The sequence below is a fragment of the Pteropus vampyrus genome, unplaced genomic scaffold (genome assembly GCF_000151845.1).
Source record: "Pteropus vampyrus isolate Shadow unplaced genomic scaffold, Pvam_2.0 Scaffold76, whole genome shotgun sequence".
Classification (NCBI taxonomy): Eukaryota; Metazoa; Chordata; class Mammalia; order Chiroptera; family Pteropodidae; genus Pteropus; species Pteropus vampyrus.
The window spans coordinates 7,480,443-7,503,988 of record NW_011888857.1 but is presented as its reverse complement, the minus strand read 5'-3'; the positions used below and the strand labels follow the sequence as shown (position 1 = coordinate 7,503,988).

The 23,546-nt window shown below is 33.9% G+C and overlaps 1 protein-coding gene across 3 annotated transcripts in view; it reads left to right on the top strand.

The window, feature by feature from the left end:
• SLC17A6 (solute carrier family 17 member 6) overlaps positions 1-23,546 on the top strand; it is a 36,528-nt gene that overhangs the window by 6,331 nt on the left and 6,651 nt on the right. For 2 of the 3 annotated variants that reach the window (XM_011362590.1, XM_011362589.1), the window contains exons 4-7: positions 15,108-15,222; positions 16,480-16,567; positions 17,206-17,296; positions 20,034-20,172. In XM_011362590.1, coding sequence (XP_011360892.1) covers positions 15,108-15,222; positions 16,480-16,567; positions 17,206-17,296; positions 20,034-20,172 — 433 coding nt within the window. Of the gene's footprint in view, positions 1-15,107; positions 15,223-16,479; positions 16,568-17,205; positions 17,297-20,029; positions 20,173-23,546 lie in introns of all 3 variants that reach the window. The other variant, XM_011362588.1, reaches the window with a different exon arrangement.

Below are 23,546 nucleotides of genomic sequence, written 5' to 3'. Positions count from 1 at the left end.
AAAAATCTGAAGGAAATATTTCCTTAAATATTATTGGTGATGAACATGTTACATTTTTGACTTTCGTATCCCTGATGCATAGGGTCTTGAATCTTTTTTTTTTTCCTTAAACAAAATAAACTTCCCCAGAAAGATACTCCAAACATATATATATGAAATATTTTCACTTCAGGGGTAAATATCCAATAATTTGCCAAAACCCAAAACTGATACAGGAAACTCAATGTAATGTAAACTGGAAATACAATGGCTTTGCCAGTAAGTATTTTTTCAGAGTCAAAACCTTCAGCTTGCCAAATGCTAAAACGATAACATTTTTCCTGCCAGGAAAAAAACACCATGGATGCCCCAGCTTTCCTAATTGTAACAGTAGGAGGTCAATAAACAGATTTTCCTGGTTAAAAGGAAAAAAGCAAGCTCACTGCTATCGCTTGTGTCATCTTTCATAAAGAAAAGACTGATGCTGACTCAGGTTTTAATTTACATGGTAGATTTTCCTCAAAGGAAAAATTTCTGAATTTTAGAATTTTTATTTGGATCCAAATTTACCTTACCTTTAAATGGGTATTCAAAGGAGAGAAACTTAACATTTTTACATAGTGTTTTGCGTTCTACGAGACTGAAAAAAATTAAGTTAAACTTCATTGTAATGTACTATGAACAGGTAGAAGATTATAGACTAACTTCCTTATTGCATCTTAGGATTTTAACATTTTTGCTTCATCTAAAAAATATAACCAAACATTACAATACAGTTGAAGCCTCCTGTTTTAAAAATATATAACATCCCCTTTTGTATTATGAAAGTATTTATATAATATAAAAGAAAGGATAATAAAAAAAATCATAAATAATTTAATCACCCAGAGACACCTATTAGTTACATGTTGATGAATGTCCAATTAGTCCTATACATGCTATACAGAATTTTATCTATAAGACTTTTTTAAAACACAAAATCTGAGAGTTTTAGAATTGGTTCAAAAGATGTATATTTTCTATTATGATTCTTTTTCAAAAACAGTAAAAACAACACAGCGAGACCAGATTTCCACTACAAGTATTGTATGCCCATTCAAATAAGCTTCTCCCATTGGATCATTTAATAATAGAACAAGATCTCTCTTGAGTGGGAGACTGGGGACAGATTCCTTTCCCTCTAGGTACGAAAGAAGTTCACTCTGGAAAGTGTTTGCTCTCACTGTTGTGGATGGAACTGGAGTAGAGGAACTGAGATGTGTGGAGACAGCTCCTCAAGAGAAAAAGGCTCCTGGTTATGCTTCCTGGCATATTTCTTAATGAAAAACAAATGACAATGATTTGGAGTCTCTATTTTATAAATTAAGCAAAATCAGTTCCATACTTGGTCAGAATATAGAGATTTGGTTCTTTTTCTGGCCAAATTGTAAATATTCTTGCTTTCTTGTTTATTGAACAGAGGAGCAGAGGGAGTCCTGGGTAGAGGAAACTCAGAGGAGAGCTCTTGCATCATATTTTCCTTTGCCTTTCATTAAAGGGCTATGGCACATTCTGGGCAGGTGGATTAGTCACCTTCGTGGAGGGCCTTAGGGTGGAGAGCCAAAGAAAGACTCCTCAGAAAATCTGTAATATTTTCAAATAATAACATATTTAACAGTGGTTAAAAAGTGTTGGGGACAAATTAATTTTGTCTTTAAATAATATGGAGTATGGGACTTACAGTAATCCAGATATTTACAAATGCAAAATTGCTAAGGACTACTTTTACCTTGCATTTAGAAAATGATGAGGAACCCGGGCAAGTATCAAATGAGAGAAATGACAGAATTTTGCATTGGCATAACCCAAGAAAGTCAGATTTACCAAAGGAAGTTTGGTCAACATTATGTTTTTAATGGTAATAGTGTATACACAAAGACTATTCTTGCCTTTGTCTAAGTGGCAATATTACTTAAACAATATTTAAAATTTTTTCCTATCCAGCTCCTGTCCTCCTGATTTTCCAGCCCTGCCACCTGTCATATCAATATTTTACTGCCACCTGTTTTATCAATATTTTACTTATTTTTCTTTTTGTTTAATGTTGGCCTTTCTCTAATAAAATGTAAGCTCCACGACAAAAAGAAATAGTTTTGTCATTGTTATTTTTATTGCTATCTACCTAGCATCTCAGAGGGTGAGTAGCCAATGATTAATACTTGTTGAATAAATAAAAAGAACATCACAACAAAATGTTTTGGGCTTTTGAAAAAACTGAGAAGGCAGCGTGGCCTAGAGATTAAGATATAGGTTCTAAAACAAAACTGTGTGTGTTCAGAGCCTGAATGTACTATTTAATAACTTACTGACATTAAACATTATTTAATCTCTGAGCCTCAGTTTATATTTCTATAAAAGGGGACTAATCAAAGTACTTACCTGGAATGGTTATCATGACATCTAAATAAGAGGACATGTAAAATTCTGTAAAAAAAGTGCTTGGCACTCAATAACTTGCTGTTATTATTAATAAAAATCTTAAATTCAGAAAGAAATTAAAAGAAAAAAAACTTCTATGACCGTTCAGTATTACTTGTGTTTAAGCATTAGTAATACAAAAGGATTATTTTTACTGTAATAAAAATGCCTCTTTTCACATGTCAGATTTCTGCCTTTAAAATTATTTTCTCATACACATTATTCTCAATTAATTTTGTTGTTCACCACAAATGTCGTTAAATCTCATTTGAAGGCCTTTAAAGAGCTATCTTTAAAATATTTTTAGCCAACAGTATAGAGAGTGCTAGTAATTCAGCGTATGTAATGTTAGAATTCTAGCCAGGCATTATAAATACATTTAGAGGAATCCTTTTCAGTTTGAGATTAGATTTCTCTGTTGAAAGTTACAGTTTATCTTCCCCTGCCCCTATCCTTTATTTAAATAAGATTCAGTTCCTAGGACAACATTTTGTTTTTTCAAGTATTTCGTGGGTTTCTAATGACTTTTGCTAAAGAAAAAAATAGTTCCTTATTTGAATAAAAGACTGAGGGTTGCATGTGCCTGTATCATAAGATGAACTCCCTATGACAGAAAGAACCTGTATTAGTGCTGGACAGGGCTCATCTAATCCAATCCTCTCATTTTACGGACCAGGAAAGAAGAGATTATGACTAAAACTCAGATGTCCAGCAGTACATGACCACAGGCTACATCTACTTTGAAATTTAATATCGCTGCTTGATTATGTGTTTCACTGCAAAGTTCACTTTCAGTAGCAGGCTGAGCCATCTGCTCTCTGAACGAGTGCCTACAATCTATCATGTCCCAAATCCTGGACAAAAATCCACGAATTAGAGAGAGAAGCCTTTAGCAGGCCCAAGGGATCTTTAGATTTTTGTGGCAAAAAACATACTGTATTTTTGTGTGTGTACTGGCTCCCAAACTATTTGACCACAACATGACTGATTCTGTTCTTCTCTGCAAAAGGCAACATTCAAACTTGATAATGACTTAAATAGTATGATTATCTGTAACAGAAAACATGGTTTCTACCTAGCCCCTTTTTTAGTTTGGGCTTCTAGAAGATTGCAGAGGTTTGAGCATGACTGAGGTGGGGGTAGTTTGGACCTTTTGCCTGCAAAGAGAGGTTCTTCCTTAGGATTTCAAATGATACAATTTAATTCATACTATTGATACAAAAGGGAGATTAATTTATATTTAAAGTGAACAAATTTAACTGGATAGATTTTAAAACTTAACTAATGTGCATTTGCATTTATAAAAATGAAATTTGATACTACTGATATAAATGAAAGAATAATTTATACTTAAAAATGAATATATTTAAATGGGTAGATTTTAAAACAGTTTACTAATGTGCATTAGCATTTATAAAAATGAAATTTGATATACTTTAGGTAAATATTCTGGATAGTCTGATTATGAAAAATCCTCTTGTGAGAATGATTTTCAGAAAGAGAGAAACAAACCTATTTTAAACACAACACCTTCAGATTTTAAGCCCAGAAAGAAATGATTTTACTGCCATGATTCTTTTTTTTCACAGAAATAAAACAATAAAGATATGCTTTATTTATTGAAATAAGCTTTTACTGAAAATGAATTTTTAAGTCTCATCACCAAACACACACTATCTCTCTGTCTGTCTCTCACATCTATCCATCATCTATCTAGCATCTTTTTTCCTTCTCTATTTATTTATCTATTCCAACCTCCATTGCAAGCTAGGGCTCCTTAACCCTTCCAGTGAGAAATATTTGCAAATTTCTCTTTGTGTGAAAATATAATTCAAAATATGAACATAAAGCATGCTGCAAGGGACCACCATCCTTCTATGGCTGAAAAACAGTTTATAGTCATCTCGTCTTTTAGGGCCAGAGGTGACTATTTCTATCTCACTCATCTATAAAACATCTAGCTGCCTTTCTATTGTGGGCCCTGTAGGTTAGGTATCTAGGGCAATGCAGAAGAGGTCTTCCTTTTTCTGACAAAAGAAAATACCCTTTACATAACATGAATAGATGGATCAAGACGGGGAGGGGTCCCTAAAGGGCTTGCACGTGCTTTGCTAACACGAGCTTCTCTCAGCTTTTTTCTCCTTCCATTCTCCTTTCCTCTCACCCCTTACTAGCTCTAGCTTCCCCTGTGGCTGCCACATCCTACTACCGCACTGCAGAGGCAGCCTCTGGAGGGGAGAGACATGATTTTGAGGGAGGAGAGAGTCAGGTGGGCAGCTGGTAGAATGATTCTCCCGCTGCCATATGCCACTGTTGGGGCTGTCTAATTTCTCTGTCATGAGTGATGAAGTCATTTTTACAACTTAATGATGTACCAAGGGACTTAGAGGGCTGGCTCATGCTTGTGCTTACTTGCTTGCTTGCTTGCTTGCTTGCTTGCTTTCTTTCTTTCTTTCTTTCTTTCTTTCTTTCTTTCTTTCTTTCTTTCTGTCTGTCTGTCTGTCTGTCTGTCTCTCTCTCTCTCTCTCTCTCTCTCTCTCTCTCTTTCTTTCTTTCTTTCTTTCTTTCTTTCTTTCTTTCTTTCTTTTAATATGGGAGTAGGGGCATCAGATGTGACAAAAGAAGGTATGGAGCTCTGATTTGATTAGATTAAATAGATTAAGCAGCCTGAATCAGTCTATTCCTGCACACCCTCTAGGAGAGGATTAGTGCCACACCTGGAGAGAGGAACACTAGTTTCTTGTTAAGTGACAACCCACTGCCCAAATGGAAATTGATTGATTGATTCAGGGAAAATGGATATAAGCTGTAAAAGTGACAAGTCACCAGTGTTTCTGTTGCCTCTTCTGGACAAATCCTTATGGAGTGGGCTTGATATGCGAGAGGCATGTGGCTATGGGTCATAGAAAAAAGAAATGATTGGGAATTTTACAGCTAACTTGCCCTGGGCCACACTGAATGTTAATCATCAGGCGAGAATGTGGTACAGGTTTTCAACAACAACATTTGTTTTTCCAAACATTTCCATGTTAAGGATACTATATGCCTCTCAATTTTAGCAATCTGTTTATTAATATAGAGCCTCCTGCACCACATACAGACAATTTACACACATGAGTGTTTTTAAAGTGATTATATGTAAGAAAATATAATTATTTCATACTGTAAGACAAAGGAGAGGAAAGAAGTGTGTGTGTGTGTGTGTGTGTGTGTGTGTGTAATAAGCAGAGAAAAAGCAAATCAAAATTAGGTTTCAATTTGAAAATAAAGAAATCGAATTCATTTTAGTATGTCATTTTCTGAGGAAATCATAGAAAAACAATAATTTTAAGTAGCTTTCAAGTGGTTTATCATTTGAAAAGCAATCTTAATAAGTAAATGGCCCTTATTTCACAGAAGTCATAATGATGTTCTTTGAAAAATTGAGAGCACCCATCAATTTCTAACCCTGTTCTTTAGGCATAGAAAAGTTAAGATTTTTCACATTTAGTCTGCACATTTTTTTGTGTTTCTTTTTTTTCCTCAGCCCAATTGCTGATGACTCATCCCTGACTTAAATTCACACCAGGAGTAGACTTTTCAGATAGCACTTTATCTACCAATTATAAGGAGAAGAACTTTAAGCAAAATAAAATATCATTCTAGCTGAGATCCAACTTGCTATTTGGAACTTCAAGTTCAGCAATATCTACCTAATTCATAACTATATGATTTGATTATTTGTTTAGCAATAACTATTTTAGTTTAGTTCATTGCTGAGAAAATGTGTAATTTGCTGGGATTTTCATTTATGGTTTGTTTTTATACATAGTAGTGATATAAATATATCGATACAAATACTTCTTGACATTATAGAGAACTGAGATTTACAATTTAGAAAATAAAAATGGACGAATGTTTATTTGGGAAAATTTATTTCTTTCAAAAAATCTTTTTTTATATGTAAAGTATATTTCTTTATTTTCCCTTACACTATTTACCTTTACTCGGAAGAAGTAGCAATCAGAACTTGAGTGAGTTTTTTAATTCAAATTGATTATAAAGCAAGAAAACAAAACAAAACTGAAACCCAGACTAGAAATCAGAAGTCAGATTTTTACAAATATGTAATTGTTTAGTTGTATTGAATAGAGAATTAATTTTCTATTCTATAGTTACCAATTTATTAAAATGGTCTCAGATAAATGACATAATTATTTGATATTATGAAATCTAACATTAAGCCTAGACAAACACTAAAAATACACCTGAAAAAATCCACAGTAAGATTTCAAGAAACAAAAAGATTGTAAAAACGAACCTAAAAAACCATTCAAATGTTCCTTTTATGCCTACTGCAGTCATGCAGTAACCTGATTACTTAATTTATGTGATGGAGGAGAGGATGCCTTCTCCTTTCCTGTGGTTAAAAAAGAGTCTAGAAGTGTTGCTGTTAGATTAAAATGGAGAAAAATAGAAAGCCAGCTCGACAGAGTGGAAACACAGAAGAGCTACTCTAACCATGCAAAGTGGACAGGGGTAAGTGAATATCAGAAGAGCTTATTTAATCAATGTGAAGTAGATCATTCAGGGATAAAATTTCTACCTCTCCCTAAACAGAACATTTTCATTGGGGGTGGGAATAGGGAAGATATAAATTATGAATTGTCTTAATAATTGCCTTAGTTCTCCATTTTAGGAGGCATATGAAATTAGAATTGATTAGAATAATAAAATATACATAATATACACCATCTTTCTTCCTCATAGTGACTCTATAAGGCAGACGTTCTAACATCCATTTTATTGATGAGAGAACTGAACGCAGAATAGCATTCATTTTCCATTCTGTTTTCCCAAAGACTACTAGCTGGTAAAGGAAGAGTAGGGGCTCTGAACTTCTGTGTGTCTGACTTTAAATGATGTGCTTCCTTACTAAACAGGTTTCTCCAGTTGAATAGCTTTACTGTGCATGTTCTAAAAAAAAAAAAAAATCAAAACAAAAAAACCAAAACTATTTTACAGCCTCTTTAAAAAAACACTATGTTACTTAGGGCTGTGGAATAATTAAAAGATTTATTTATTTGCATGATTTTACTTTTTTAGACAAGTCTTTTGATAAGAGGATAAACTTGAAAAACCTATTATGATGCATATTGTTTTCAGGGCAGCAGTGCTGTGAAACGCAAATATGTGTCAAAGTTGAGACCAATGCCAGGGATAATAAAACTCACATGAATATCAAATGTTTCTTTGTACATAATCGATTTCCTTCTGTCTGTTGAGATATCAAAAATATACTCAATAATCAATGATCATGTTTGTTTGTTTTTGTTATGTCAGGCCAAACAAAACTGATGACAGTCAAGCATGATACAACATATGCAACGACATTAAGGATTGATAAGTGATGAGATTCTTTAAGAGGAGAATGTATTACCTCTAAAGCTTTACAATCTAATTTAATTTTGAAAGCAGAGCTTCAGAGACAATGGTTTCCGAGGCTGACCAGGATGCTGTGATGAACAGAAGTGTAATGGTAGTTGGTTTCAGGAGATTCTATAGTGTTGTTTGGAAGACTTAAGGATGAGGCCAGACTGGGCCATGTATTTGAACTCAGCAACTATCTCAAGTGAGGATTTATCCACAAGGGTACTCTAAATTCTAGTCCATAGCTGGTATCCTACAGTTATTCCGTGAGAATAACTCAGCTTCCTAGGATTGTTAGGATACCCAGAACAGCAGTTTGTCCCCATTAAAAGCTCAAGAACAAATAAATGGTCAATTGATTGAATAAGATATCAGAATAAAGAAGGTTCAAAGACGAAAACTCTGCTATCAGCTACATCTACCTCAGAAAAGGAGGTTATCATGCCCTCCCTTTAAAGCCTTTATACAAAAGTATAACAGCATACTATATAAAAGCCTTCTGTTATATCATGGGGTTTGAAGAAGTGAAATAAAGACCTGGACTGTATTCTCCAAGAGACTCAAATAACTTAGGGGGTGGAGAGACACATGATACCTTGGGTTAAGTCTTATACAAGTGCTCTACTGGGCTTTAGAAGTATCTACAAGAGATTAGCTTGAAAAGAGGCTGTGTGTGTGTGTCTGTGTGTGTGTGTGTGTGTGTGTGTGTGTGTGTGTGTGAGAGAGAGAGAGAGAAATATTGGGGGTAAGGGTAAGGGGATACCAAAACAGGTATAATTGGTTTAGAGAAGGTTGTTAATTTTTTTAAAAATTTTATTTCCTGTGTGATATTTTAGATTAACTATTGAAACACAGATTGAGAGGTTAATGCATGTTGATTAATTCTATATGCTTTCAGAATGGGAGACAGAATTCCCACTGTACATCTTCATGAACTTAAGCTGCTAGAATTTCAAGATGACATGGAACAATTCTGACTCCATTGATATAGAAATAGATTACTTAGGGCAAAAATATTCTGGAAGAAAAGAACAAAGAATAATAATTCTCTGAAAACTCAATTGAATGTTAGGAAATTTCTATGTAATGATAGCTGATATTTATAAACTCTTTACCGTGAACCAGATACTGTCTCCTTTCATAATTGATTTATTTAACCTTCTTCATGACAATCCTTTGAACATTTATTATCTCCATTTTACAAGTGTAGAATCTGAAGCTTAGAGAATTTGAGTAGTAAGAACTTGCCCGACAACATACCTAGTAAGAAATTAGAGTTGAAATTTGAATTCACATAGTGTATTTTTTTTACTTATTATTATTATCTTACATTAGTTTCAGGTATAGAATACAATGGTTAGGCATTTATGTAATTTATGAAGTGATCTTCCCAATTACTCTAACACCCATCTGGAACTACATACAGCCATTATATAATATTATTGACAATATTCCCTATGCTATACTCTAAATCCCCATGACTATTTTGTAACTACTACTTTGTACTTCATCCCTTCCCCTCTTTCACCCAGCCCCCAATCCCCTCCCCTCTGGCAATCACCAGTTTGTTATTACATGCTGTTTATATGTTCTTTAGAAAAATATGGCAGCTGCTCTGTCAATTTGGTCAATTCAGACAGTTAAAACCAGGCCAGTGAACTTCATTTTGGATCCTGATCAAATGATCTAATCACAGTTTATATTTTATAAATGACATCGTCTCTTTCAGTGGCATTCAACTCTTGCCACTTCCCTCTGTAATAAAAGGTAAGCCCCTTATTTCAGCTATGTCTAGCTCTTTTCATTGTAGGCCTGCTCTGCCTCAGATCTGTCCTTTTTGTGATGTCTAGGGAGAATATCTAGCATAGTATTGGTCAACCTACCTATGATTCCCAAATCAGGAAAATTAACATCAACATCACCAGGAAACTTGCTACAAATGCAAATTCTCCATCCCACACAAACCTGCTGAATCAGAAGCTCTGCGGCCTAGCAATCTGTGTTAGAACAAGCTCCCTGAGGTGATTATCACATAGGATAAAGCTTGAAAATCACTGAGCTAAACTATTTGATATTCTGGAACTTCCTTTCCATACTCAGTTCTATTACTTCTTCCATTCTTTTTGAAACTTAGACTTTGTTAGTAAAAAGACAAAAACCCTTCCTTAATGAGCCTCTCTATTTACTTACTTTAAAACATAGGAGGGATGGGGTTGAGTCCTGTTCTGTTTCCCACTGCTGTGACCATCCATCTTTCAATAATGTTTTTGTCTTTCAAAGTTTTCATTTCGTCTGCTGGTGCTGTCACTGTTAGTGTTCTGCTGCTATTAACATACAGTAGAGCTTGGTGTTTGAGCATCAGGATGTACAACCAGATTGAGTAAATATAAACCATAGGAATCCTCTTTGTATCTGTGTGACCTTAGCAAGATATTTAAACTCATTAGGATTTGGTTATTCTGTCTTTGATGTAAGGATAGCAGTAATAGCTTTCTAATATTGCTGTTCATTTAAAACAAGAATCTACAACAGTGATCGACGCACACTAACAATTCAATAACCATAAGCTATTATTATTTCTTCTTGACTGACTCACGTTTATGTGTTTATTTTTATGTACCAGACACCAGACTAAGCCATTTAGGTGCATTATTTCATTTAGCTTCACAGCAATTCTATGAAACATTACATATTAATATCATCCTCATATAAGTCCTAACACCCCTTAGATGCTTAGGATATGCCAGACATTCTTCCGGGTGCTTTACTTGTAATAACTCATAGGTTCTGTTAATATCCCCATTTGTATATGAGAAATGAAGCATAAATAGTAAAATAAACTGCTCAAGATAACCTCGGTAATAAGTGACAGAAATGAACTTTGAACCCAGGGAGTCTAGCCCTAGAAACCAAGCTTCTGACCATGCACAGCCCTTTTTACAGACAACTAATCAGAAGCCTTTAAAGTTAGTAACTTCCTGTCACATCTTCATTAAGTGACAAAGTTAGAGTCTTACAAAAATTTCTGCACCATATTACATCACTTATTTTTCTCTGCTACCATTAGTGAATTTGGCCCCTTGTTCCTCTCACGCCATTATCTTACATGAACTTAAATGAATCCTGATCACCTTCTGTCTCCCTGGCCTTTTAGATCCCTCTCCTTTCAATTCTTATAAGTTTCATATTTACTTCACCTTAGTGGCTTAATCTTCTGTTATCCTCTATGACCCTAAACTCCTTTATTTCCAAGATGTTATGGACTTAAGGACTTTGCTCTTTCTCTCTTATCCTAACTACATTTCCTCAACACGCCCCTACAACCACACACACACAATTCTTGTTCATCATCTCACTCTTGACATTCTTATTTCTATCACCTGTACCACTCTGTCCAGCCATTTTCAATACAGCCCTAGATTCTGATCTATAACTTAATCTCTTCCAATTTTTGGACTTTTGCTGACCATTTCCTCATTTTGGAAATTCTTTCTTCTTTTGTTAATTCATTTTCCAATGCCCATCTTGAAAGTTTTCCTATGAAGGAAGGGCTTGCCTCCTGGTCCACCCCAGTTGGAATGGATTTTTTTCTCTTTTGCTTTCCATTTGTAGTCCTGTTACAGCGATGCCATAAGTTGTCTCTTGGCTACTTCTTTCTTTCTCCTACAACGCGAAGGGCCATTCTTGTCTTTTTTCTGAGTGCCAAGTAGCATTATTTAGATAAAAGAGCAGATTTTCATATCAGAGAGCCCTGAATTCAGATTTTAGCTCCACTGCTTGATTTTTTTCTTACGTAACTTTCTATCTGCATTTTCATATTTGTAAAATGAGAGGGGAGTGTAACTCAGAAAGTTGTCATGTGGATTAAGTTACTGTAGGTGTAAAAAGTATAGCGAGTGTTCTGTGAATTTTAGCTCCCCTCTCCTCCTCTACACAATACCCTGCTCTGAATATCGTCTCACAACAGTGTGGAGTGTGAATGCATAAATGAATGCTGAATGAAATGGCTGCTTCAATTGGGCTGTGTATAGTACAGAAAGAAAAGGTGCAAAGCCTTCTCATATTGAGCAAGAATTTTAATAATCAGAATTTCAATTATTTGGATATTGATTTGTATACCAGTTACACCAAATTTAAAGAGAAGATGAGGTTTTGAAAACTTTAATGGATTTTACTCTTAAAACAGTTAGAAAAAAGTCAACGCATTTTTATGATGCGATGGCCACTCATAATAATAAAAAAAGAATTGTTAAAGGAATTAAGGAACTTTAAAGTTGGAAGCATTTAGAAATGTTGTAAGATTAGATAATTTGAAACACTATTCAGGTCAAGAGTAGAAAGTAAACATTGAAAGTGATCTATTAACGTTTTATTTCAGAAATAGTAGGTTGATTTCAAGTAGCTTTGTGGAAATTATTATTTAAATTTACAATTAGAATCCTGAAATGCATTACTAAGTACAGAGTATGTGCATCATCAGATATAAATCCTAGAGGTAAAGTCCACTGGCTTTGGAATCAGACTAGATGTGAAACAGGGCTCTACTTAGAACTGGTGAACAACTTGTGCAAGTGATTTCACTTTTCTCAGGCATAGTATTTCTTTATGTATAAAATGGGTATATTAGTAACACCAATATCACTAGGTTATTAGGTGGTTGTGGATTTTTATGGCATATGAAGTGTTAGCATAGTGTGTAGCAAGTTGAGTATTCATTAAATTTAGAGCCAACTATATTAAGCACTCAACAATAGTCCATAATTGATTTAGCTCTACTGGTGGGTGATTCTGTTCCCTAGGAGACATTTTGGAATTGCTGGAGACATTTTTGATTGTCACAGTTTTGGGGTGTATGCTACTGGTATCTAGTGCAGGCCAGGGTATTGTTAAACATCATACAATGCACAGGACAGCATCTCAACAAGAAAGAATTATATAACTCAAAATATCAATAGTGTGGAGGCTGAGAAAACTCAAGCTAGGAAATGGGTAAAATTCATCTCTCTTGAGCGTTTCTAGAGATAGCAGTATTTTAAAACCCTTCAAAGAGGGATAAAGTAATGATTGAAAGTTATATTCATAGAAAATGAACCTTATGCATCATACCTTCAAAATATTATTGGAAAAGAAGACACACATGTTAGAGAAACCCTGATAAAACATTTACCGTGGGTTTTTTTGCATAGCTTAGTATGCAGAATTATCACCTGGACTACAGATTTCCAGGCTTCACTCACAGCACATTCTGATTCAAAAAGTCTAGAGTGAGAAATCTGCATTTTAACAAGCACTCCGGGCAATTCCAATGCAGCTGGTTCAGGGATGACAGTTTGAAAGAATTCTTCCAAAAGGCTGAATGCGTGAATGCTAACTAATATAAACACTTTAAAAAATCCTATAGCCTTATGTCGTTCTGGTTCTCTTTATCTTTAAAGCCTTATGCAGTCAGTCTCATTGTTATTGATGATAATAAGCAAATTGGGATGAATGTACAGAAAGATACAGTCATTACAAGATTGCCAGTACCCAGGCAGCCTACTCATGTAACCAAAAGTCCTGTGTCATTCACCCTTTCCGCCTTTATCCTTCTCTGTTGCACAGATACCACATTCAAACTCCCAGAGCAGTGGAAAGATATATTCACCTCACTGGCCTTTGGGAACACGAACCATTTACCACTAGGTCCAGGAAACATGCCCCATATACTCCCTCCTATTTCCTGTCAGCCTTAAAAGAAACCTCCAAGGTGTTCTGGGGTTTGCACGCAAGGACATTTGGTTTGCCATCTTAGGTGGAAATTCTTTCAACTTAAAAGTAATAATCAATAATTAAAATATGTTTTAAATCAATTTTTATAACAATTTTGGATTCTTATTTTTACAAAAACACATTATGGAATTTTTGCATTTATTTTCTGAAAAATAAATCCATATTTGGCAGACATTTAATGCCACTAGGTATGTGGCATCTTCATGGAAGTCATTATTTCTAGAATTGGAAAGTTTCTATTTTGTGCCAGATATTTAAGAAATAAATTATTTTTTGACACAAACTCAAAGATACCTGTTCAGGAAAGAGCACAGAGAAGAAAATGGAACAGAACATTCACCGTCTGAGTGACTACCTCAGGAGACAGAAGCCACTAAGGACAGGCAGATGGAAGGCTGCATCAAGTAAACAAAAGTATTTGACCTAGTCTATGATTCATAGAAAAAGAGATGATCCACTTTCTAAAGTTATTTTTCAAATTTCAGTAGCGGAATAATAATGCTCAAGATTCCTTTCAGAAACTCAAGTCTTTCACAGTTACATTTAAATGTATCCCGTGGAAGACTTAGAGCTTCTATGAGACAACCAATTTTTACTGAATTAAAGGCACAATGTACAACTTGAGAAAACTTGCAAAGAACACACAGCTAAGCTCATTAGAGATAGTGTGTCTCGAAACTTTTGCATAAGAGAATATTTCTAAAGTTACTCAGTTATGGGGTTGTTTTTCTTGCTTAGTATGAATATTATATATTTTTAAGGATGAAGTGGAATTTTTACTTGCAGATGTATAAAAATGTTAGCACCACATTTCTAGCAATTCTTTCTTGACTTGTTGTGTAAATATATACACCTAAGAGTTGTGCCTTAAACACAATCTCCCTACCCACACACATGCAAAAAAAATAAAAATAAAAAAAGACCTGAGACAGATATATTAAGTAATAGTCATTTTGATTATAAAAACATGTATTGTGGGATCTGATCATGAGATTTAAAATATGATTTCATTCATAAAATTTTTATAGATATACAGATTCCAGGGAAGTTGCAAATAATTGTATAATGTGAGGCACAACTCCATTCAACCATTTCTTATTTTTTCACCAACTCTTCTGTGAGTTTCTACTATGTGTTAGGCACTGTGCTATCAGTGTATCTAAAAACCAGCTCTTACCCTTGAGCAGCTTATATTGTAAGCTGAGACAGAGATCAAAAAATATACAATGATTCATTGCATATTTACTATTTGTAATTATATCTATGAAGAAAATAAATACAAGTAAGTATAACCAGATTTATTGGATCCCTCTTTTATTTCTTGTGCTTCAAGTAATCTAGTATTTCAAGATAGTTCAAATATCTATTTGCAATGGCTAGCAATGAAGTCCAGGACATATTTTATTCTCTCAGAAAAAAACAATCTACTTTAAAATTGCTTGTAATTAACTTGACCTGAGAATTTAGCTCTATTAACTCCTTTTCTTTTTCAGGGTTTTTGGAGCTGCCATACTTCTTACCTCTACCCTCAATATGCTAATCCCATCAGCAGCCAGAGTGCATTATGGGTGTGTCATCTTTGTTAGGATATTGCAGGGACTTGTTGAGGTATGGAAATGTAAGATGACATCATCTTAAGGTTGGCATGTTATTAAGAATCATTAGGCTATCTTTGTCTTGATTTACAAATGAATGTGTCTTATTAGGTTATGTCTACATCATGTTAAAAAAATTGGAAAAGTTAGGCAATTAGATATTGTGTCTTTAAATGATGCTAAATTACAACTATTACCGATTACTTCCCCTTCTTTAGAATTGAGTAGTATTAAAGAAATGTTTAGTGAATGACTTAAAAAAAAGAAAAGGCAATTTTGTTAATGGATTGCTATAAAAATGTTTGAGTCTGCCCTTTGCTGGCGATAACCCTGAATTAATACCTTTTGAGCGTTTTATACAAAGTCTCTGTTGGCTTTGAATCATGATTTGATTTTTCACTAAAATATTTTATTGAATATATTCTTTGGGCACTTAACTCTAATGATTTGCTCTATCAACCTACTGCTTTTGGAAGAGTATCATTTAAAAACTTGGGACTGCCTGTTGCCTTTTCTTTTTCCATAGAGTATGGCGGGAATAGAGAAAACAGATAAAATATTAAGGCACTGAAAACCACCTCCTATCTCCAAAAAGAAGGAAAAATCGATAGGATCGAACTGACAGTTGTTCTTCAGTATCTGAAGGGTGTTCATTCCAGGATTCCCCCTCTCTGAGGATACTCAAATCCGAGGGTGCTCAAGTCCCTTATAAAAAATAGCATTGTTGCATGTAATCTACACACATCCTCCTGTGTACTTTAAATTGTCTCCAGATTACTTAGACCTGAGGTTGGAGGCAGGTTGAATCTGTGGATGAAGAACATGGAGTTACAGAGGGCTGACTGTATTTTAAAGGTCTTAAGTTCTAGACACTACTTTTAGGGAGTGTGAGCTTTACCTTCCTTTTTATGAATTCTTTACATTTGGGTATCACTGAGCTTAATGCCTCACAAAAAGACCTTCCAAAATCTCAAACTGTTCCGAATTGCAAATGAACTAATAGATCTTTTATTTTGCCTTAATTAGAAGAAAACCGAGATCAGAGGAAGACTTGAAGGGTGGGGAGAATTCGAACAGGTCACTGAAAAGGGGTCATATTTTACCTGGTTTGGGCTGAAAGTTTCAAAAATAAAGTTTCAGGGAATTAGTAAAGGCCCACAAGAAGCAGCTTCCTCCGTGCGCATTCAAAGGGAATAGCGTCAAAGGAAATGTGCTTATTTCCCAACGACCCTGGATCGTAAACAGTGATATATGTCCTCTCCCATCACAGGGCGTCACCTACCCAGCATGCCACGGGATATGGAGCAAATGGGCCCCTCCACTAGAGAGGAGTAGGTTGGCGACCACCTCCTTTTGTGGTGAGTACTGTGTGCTGGTGGGTAAAAGTTGAGGAACAACTTGAATAAGACTTGAAAATTGATAAAGCTGTAAAACCATCTAGATGTGTATGTGAGGAAAAGTCTTTTTGTTGTTTGTTCGTTTCGAGTTAGACCAACAACTTTATTGAAAGAGAGACGAGTCCTACCCCGCGGCCCTGGCAGCGTCGGCCTCAGGCGTGGGGCATCCAGGTATCCTGCAACCTGATAGCGAGGAAAAGTTTTTGACCACCGTTTCAATTTCCTTAATTCTTATTGGACTCCTTAAATCTTCTAGTTCTTCTTGTCTTTTATATTTTTCTAGTTCATTCATTTCATCTAGATTTCCAAAGACATTAATGAATGGTTTCTATTCTAGTCTTTTATTTTTTATTATAGTCTTATTATTTTTAAATGTCTGTTGTGTCCTGGGTAAGTTATATCCACTTTTGCAATCCTCTACTCTACTGGCTAAATATGTAGTTATAGATATTTGTGTGTGTTTGGAAGTGTATGGGTGTGAGTGCACATGCACCCGTGTGCCAGTGTGTATTTGTGTGAACCAACCAAGGAACATGAGATAAAGTCAAAATTTTTTATTGAATTCCCTTAGCTTTCTCCCATTCTCCCTTCTACTTTAGGTTCCTATGCTGGAGCTGTGATTGCAATGCCTTTAGCGGGCATTCTTGTACAGTATACTGGCTGGTCTTCAGTATTCTATGTCTATGGTATGTTACATTTCTATACAACAGAGTTAAAAGAAATGTGCATAATCTAAAACAAAGGGATCACTAAACATACTTCTGTTTACTCACTTATTTTTTTCCATAAAGAATCCTTTCCTTATATTCTGAGAAGCTTGAGGAAAATGTTCTCTCTCTATTATTTTCCTTACATTGTTACTTATTTAAAAATGCAACCACATTGCTGATGGAAACTTTGTAATATATGACAAATATTGTCCTTGATTATTATGAATTTAAAAAAAATGAAATGAGCTCTCGATTCAAAGCTGATTAAGAGAAAGAGCTAGGCTGTGCCCACTCCTCTTCTTTGCTACTGTCTAGTTCATTTCCCTGATTGTGCTTCCTCACGACTGAATAGGGGTAGAAAGCTGGATGGTGCTTTTAATGCTAATGAAACAATTCAGTTTTGTGATAAAATATTATCAGTCACCTACGGCAGCAACATATTTTAGTCTTTATTTTTCCAGAATTAAAGGAGATGAAGCCTCAAATGGCAATAAAAAAGAACAAGTAACCCTAAGTTCAAACTTCCTTTCTGTTTACTTTCTAACCATAAGCTGAAAGCATACCACTTCAAAGTACCCCTAGAATCTCCCTCTAAGAGATGGTTTTAATGAGGAAAGGAGAAATATAAGAGAGCTGGGTTCTAACTGGTATTGTCACTGATTAATACCATTTTTGAACATGGGCATGAGAATCTGAAAGATTCATGAAGTTGAACAGAACAGTATTCAGCTGCTTCCAAATTTGCCATGATCCATTTCCATTTTGAAATGTTTTCGTCAGAGCAAATCCTTATGTTTGTAGAATGTTACTAAATATACTTTATAGGAGAGGCTCTTATCCTCGGTCAAAAGCTGTGAATGGGTTTTGGATTTATGAATGCCTAAATTATAAGCCATACATGCATTTGCACATTTTTTTTCCAGATAGATCTTTTTATCACATTTTAATCCATATCTTTCATTAGATTTTCAAGAGTTCATAGTTCAAAGAAGTTTAAAGTATTTATTTATAGGATGTATAATAAAGTTGGGATGGCCATCCATTAAATCCCTTGATTTGTCCCTTTGTCAATTACTTAAATGAAGATGTGATGTAGATTTAAAGGAAGGATGCTAATTCCACAAAGCACTCACAAAAACTAGCCTTATTATTGCAAATTATAACTTATTTAATACTTATCATTGAATGGTACAAAGTTTTAATATTGGATAATCTGAAAATATCATATCATAGTACTTACTTGCTGTGTATAACAAAAATTGGGTCTTTGAGCCACACATTCAATCAAATTTTAATAATTTAAAATTTAGTAAGGTAAGACCCGTATAGTGCCTTAGGTTTAAAAAGATAATGCACATAAAGCAATTAGCTGAGTGCCACTTTAGATGCATTCAGTTAGCGGTAATGATAATTATTTCTAAATTACAAGAGCTCTCATTTATTGAGTGCTTATTTTGTGCCATCTACTGTGCTAGGGGCTTTATACATCATTTCCTTTAACTTCTCTTTGGCATAATCTCATAAAAATTATCATCTCATTTTGTAGTGGAGGTTTATAGAATTCAGTTTCTCAACGGATGATGTAGCTAATGAGTGATGCAGCCAGGATTTGAATCTGAGAGATCATATTCCATATTCACTACACTATACTGAATTTTCACATACTATATGACCCCAGATTGTATTTGCTATCATGTTCAGTAATTAAAAGAAGCATGGAACATCAGAAACTATGGTTTTAAGGAACACTTCTTAGAGAATGAATGGGGAAAAAAACAAAACAAAACAAGAATTATGGCGATCAGCGGCATTCGGATTGGTACCCACTGGAAAAAGAACACTACAAGACAAAAATGAAATTGCTAGCTGCTGGGAGCCTAGAATAAATCACTTAAGATTCTTTCTATCATTAATGCTTCCACATTTATATTGCACAATAAGGACATACTTTAATGGCGAGAGTGCTAAATAAAGAAGGTGATGAAAAAAATTTGCAAACAGTTTATTGTACTGGAATTTATAACTTTCATCTGCCCAAAGAATGACCAATAGGTAATAGCATGTACTGAAAATAATATGGTATACAGTCATGTAAAGAGAAAAATGTTACTACATTAACTACAGAAGCCCATTTTTTAAATTGTACAGTAGTCACTCAAGGTAAAATAATCTTCTAGATTTTATTTAATATTCTGTTTACTAGATCTGGAAGTGCTAACAGTAGAGGGAAACAAGCATTTCTTTTCTCTGAAAATAGTGACCACTCTAATATAATTAAGACAGGCAACAAGGTAAAAGGATTCACTCCTAGAAAAATTCTTTAAGGACCGGAATTTTCTTTTGTTCGTCACATTTCTCTCATTTAGCAGAGTGCCTGCAAAAGTAATTGCTCAGTAAATATTTATTAGATGTATGAACATGTTCTGAACCACACCATTCAGTAATTATTTATTGTGAGTTTCCCATGTATCAATATTATTTAATAGAGACAAAGAGATAAAATTACAGGACCAGCCTTCAAGAATCTTGTCATCTGGTGGCAAAAGACAAGAAGAGATGACTAAAGTCAGTTGGAGACACATAAACTCGAATTCACATTTAATAGAATATTTTTGTCACAAAATTATTGTAGTCTATTCTAGCAAATGACTGTTAAATGGCAGTATTTATAATGGTTTTCTTTGACTTTCTCCTTTTGAACTCTGGCTTGCAGGAAGCTTTGGAATGATCTGGTACATGTTTTGGCTTTTGGTGTCTTACGAGAGTCCTGCAAAGCATCCTACTATTACAGATGAAGAACGTAGGTACATAGAAGAAAGCATTGGAGAGAGTGCAAATCTTTTAGGTGCAATGGAAGTAAGAACTTTATTATAGTGTATATTTCTATTCTAATTCTCCATCTCATCTCCTTTCAACCAACCAAACTATTTTATGAGTCACTATTCAATTCAACAAAACTAGTTTGGTACGAATCATGATTTTCTTTACTTCATCCATATTCCCTAACTTACTTAGGAGTGATTGCTACTTCCTCCATCTATAATTTCTTTTTTCTTTATCTTTGTTAAGTATCTTCAGATTTTGCCCTGGATTATAGCTATTACTGTAAACCTAAACAAATTTTTGAAACACAGTTCCATATAGTCCATAATTTAAACAAATTTAACAAATCTTTTTTAATTTTAGATTGTAGGAAATGCCAAATCACCTAACACAGTCATTGAAAAGGCTATATTTTGTTTATTGAATAATCTAAATGTAGGTTTTATACATATGTATTTATATTATATATGGTTTAGTAAATATAAAGCATTAGAATGTATATTTATATTATATATGGTTTGGTAAATATAAAGCATTAGAATGCCAATAATAGCTGGCATGAAAATATTCTTAATATAATCATTTTATTGATACAATGTTATCGATTTTCAGAATTATTATTATGAAGATCAAGTATTATAAGATAATGTTGTAAAGCTTTTTTCATAATTATGATTTGGCTTCTTAGACGGGATCTACCTATAAAGAGTGAAAGGCAGTTCTACGTCAATAATGCAAATTTAGTTCATGAGACATTAATATATCATAAATAGTAATCAACAGATAGCCATATGATACTATAAAAAAGAAAAAACTGGTAAGCACAAGTAATGCATTTAGACAGATTAAGTAATTCATCACTTAATGCATAATTCAATTTTATTATTGTAAGAGTTGAAAGGTAACATGTATTGGCTGAGGAACCAATGCCCCTTACACATTATGTTTCTCCTTGTTCTTTTAAAGGCTCCCTTACCCCATTCTAATTGTATTTTATTCCAGCTCTGCTTCTCTGCTTCATTTATTAGAGAAGGGCTGTCTTTGACATCTCATTCCGGGTAAATAGGTCTGTCATCCATTGTTGCTGAGGTATCTTGGCCTTTAATGAATAAGAAAAATCCCATATTGGATATTATTCAGAAGTTAAATTTCAGTACTTAAAAATAATCATCTTTACATTATAGTTGTTCCATGAGCTGAATAGACTGACATTAGAACTTTTCTCTTTCTGTTTTGTAATGGATTGATAATTTCTTTCTAATGGTGGCTATTCAGAAAACAAGTGGTGATGTGGGGGTGGGGGGAGGAATTGGCAGTGTGCTCCGGTGCCCACCAGCTACAGTTGCCATGACCGAAAGCTAAATATAGGCTGGTGAGTTCAGAATTTAGCTTCAGTTTCTAGCCAAAAATAATCTTATCGGCCTGTATCTACATGGTTAAATATGCTTCTTTTATTAACCAGTTTTTGAAAAATTATATGTCTAGATCAAGCATAAGTTTTTAAAAAACAATCAGAAATTTAGTCTAAATGAAAACCAATTTCTAAAAAAAAACCCGAAAGAACAGCCAGTAGGTTAATAAAACAGCAGAGATAATTTCAAACTCCCCATTTTTTAGACCTTACTGGTTTTCTAAACACAATAATTTATTTCTTACTAATATTTTACACATTTCTGTAGCTTCAAAGTTAAATTTTAAAAATAAGATAAGGCGGGAATAGAATTTGTGCTTTAGTTATTTTGAACTTTTTATTGTGAACAAATTTAATATACAAGAACAGTAACAACATCATCCATATATCCATGGCATAGATGCAACAGTTGTTAACTCCTTGCCTTATTTCACTTTTCTTTGCTGAATGATTTGAAAATAAATGAAATATCAGAACTTTATCCACAAACCCCTTCCATGTATTTTTAGAAAAACAATAATATTCTCCTTCGCAATCTAAGTACTATTATAATACCTAAAAATAATTAATACCTAATTTAAAATACCTAATTTAATAATTATAAATAATTTTCTAACATTATTTAATATCTAGATTATGTTCAAATTTATAATATCCAGTCTAAGTTCTAATACCTAGTCTATATTCATATGTCTTTTGTCACTATTCGTTTTAAGTCTGGATCCAATTAAGGATCATGCATTGCAGCTGACTATAATGTCTTTTAAATCTTTTTTATTTCTTTAAAAAATTAATTAAATATAACATACGTACAGAAAAATGCACCAAATAATAAGCAAACAGAGTGCTGAATTTTTATGAACTAAATACCCTTGTGAAGCAAACAGCCAATTCAGTACATAGAATATTATCAGAATATCATAAACCTTCCTATGGACCCCCCCAATGTTTTAAGATATAAAATTAGGTACTTTTCTCTTACATTTGGTGAAGTGTTTTGTAACCTGAAGAGTAAAGTTCTCAGAGATGGTATATATCAAAGAAATATCTCCCCTGCAGGAAAAGTTATTTACTTCTAATAATATTCTAAAATTATTTCATATGCAAACATAATACTATAATGCAGACATTCCTGTATTTGACCATTTTTTAAATCAGTGAATAAGTATATTCACCTGGCACCATTTTCTAAGAATATATTTAATTTAAAAAAAAAAAAACAAACCTGCATTTTTTGAACCCACCTGTGATGCTGTCACTAGAAATTTTTATCCAAAGCCATATAGTGCTCATTATATATTATTGACAGGTTGTTGTTTTTGTTTGTTTTGTTTCTTTCTTATCATATATATTTGTGATCACAATATAACTTCCTACTATATTACTTTTAAAGTGATCTTTAAAAGGCCTAATTAGATTCTTAATACAAACAATTATGAGGTTTTATATCTAAAATAATTATAAAATCTGTTTAAAAAATGTTTTGCCTCCTCTTTTACTAATTTGGTCAGGCCAAAATGTCCCAAGCTAGCATTAAACAAAAAGTTCTTTTAGGCTTTTGTTTCTTCACCAAACAGTATTTTGGTATTCAAAATAAAGTGATTGAGAAAGTATTTGGAAATATGAGAGGCATTTTAAGGTGTAAACTTAGTCTTAGGGAAAGTCACTTGTTTTATATTTGGGCATATACAGGATCTTAAGAACACTAAATGTAATTTTTAATGGGTGTTATAAGCAAAGCTAATGATATTTAGGTTGTTAATTTGGAATGTTTTGACAATCAAATAACTACAGTGATGTGTTGCTTAACAATACATACGTTCTGAGAAATGTGTCGTTAGGTGATTTTGTCGTGCAAACATCACCGAGTGCATTTACACAAACCTAGATGGTATAGCCTACGACTGTAATTGTATGTGCTATACTTTTATATGACCGGCAATGCAGTAGGTGTGTTCACACCAGCATCACCACGCATGCGAGTAATGGGTTGCAC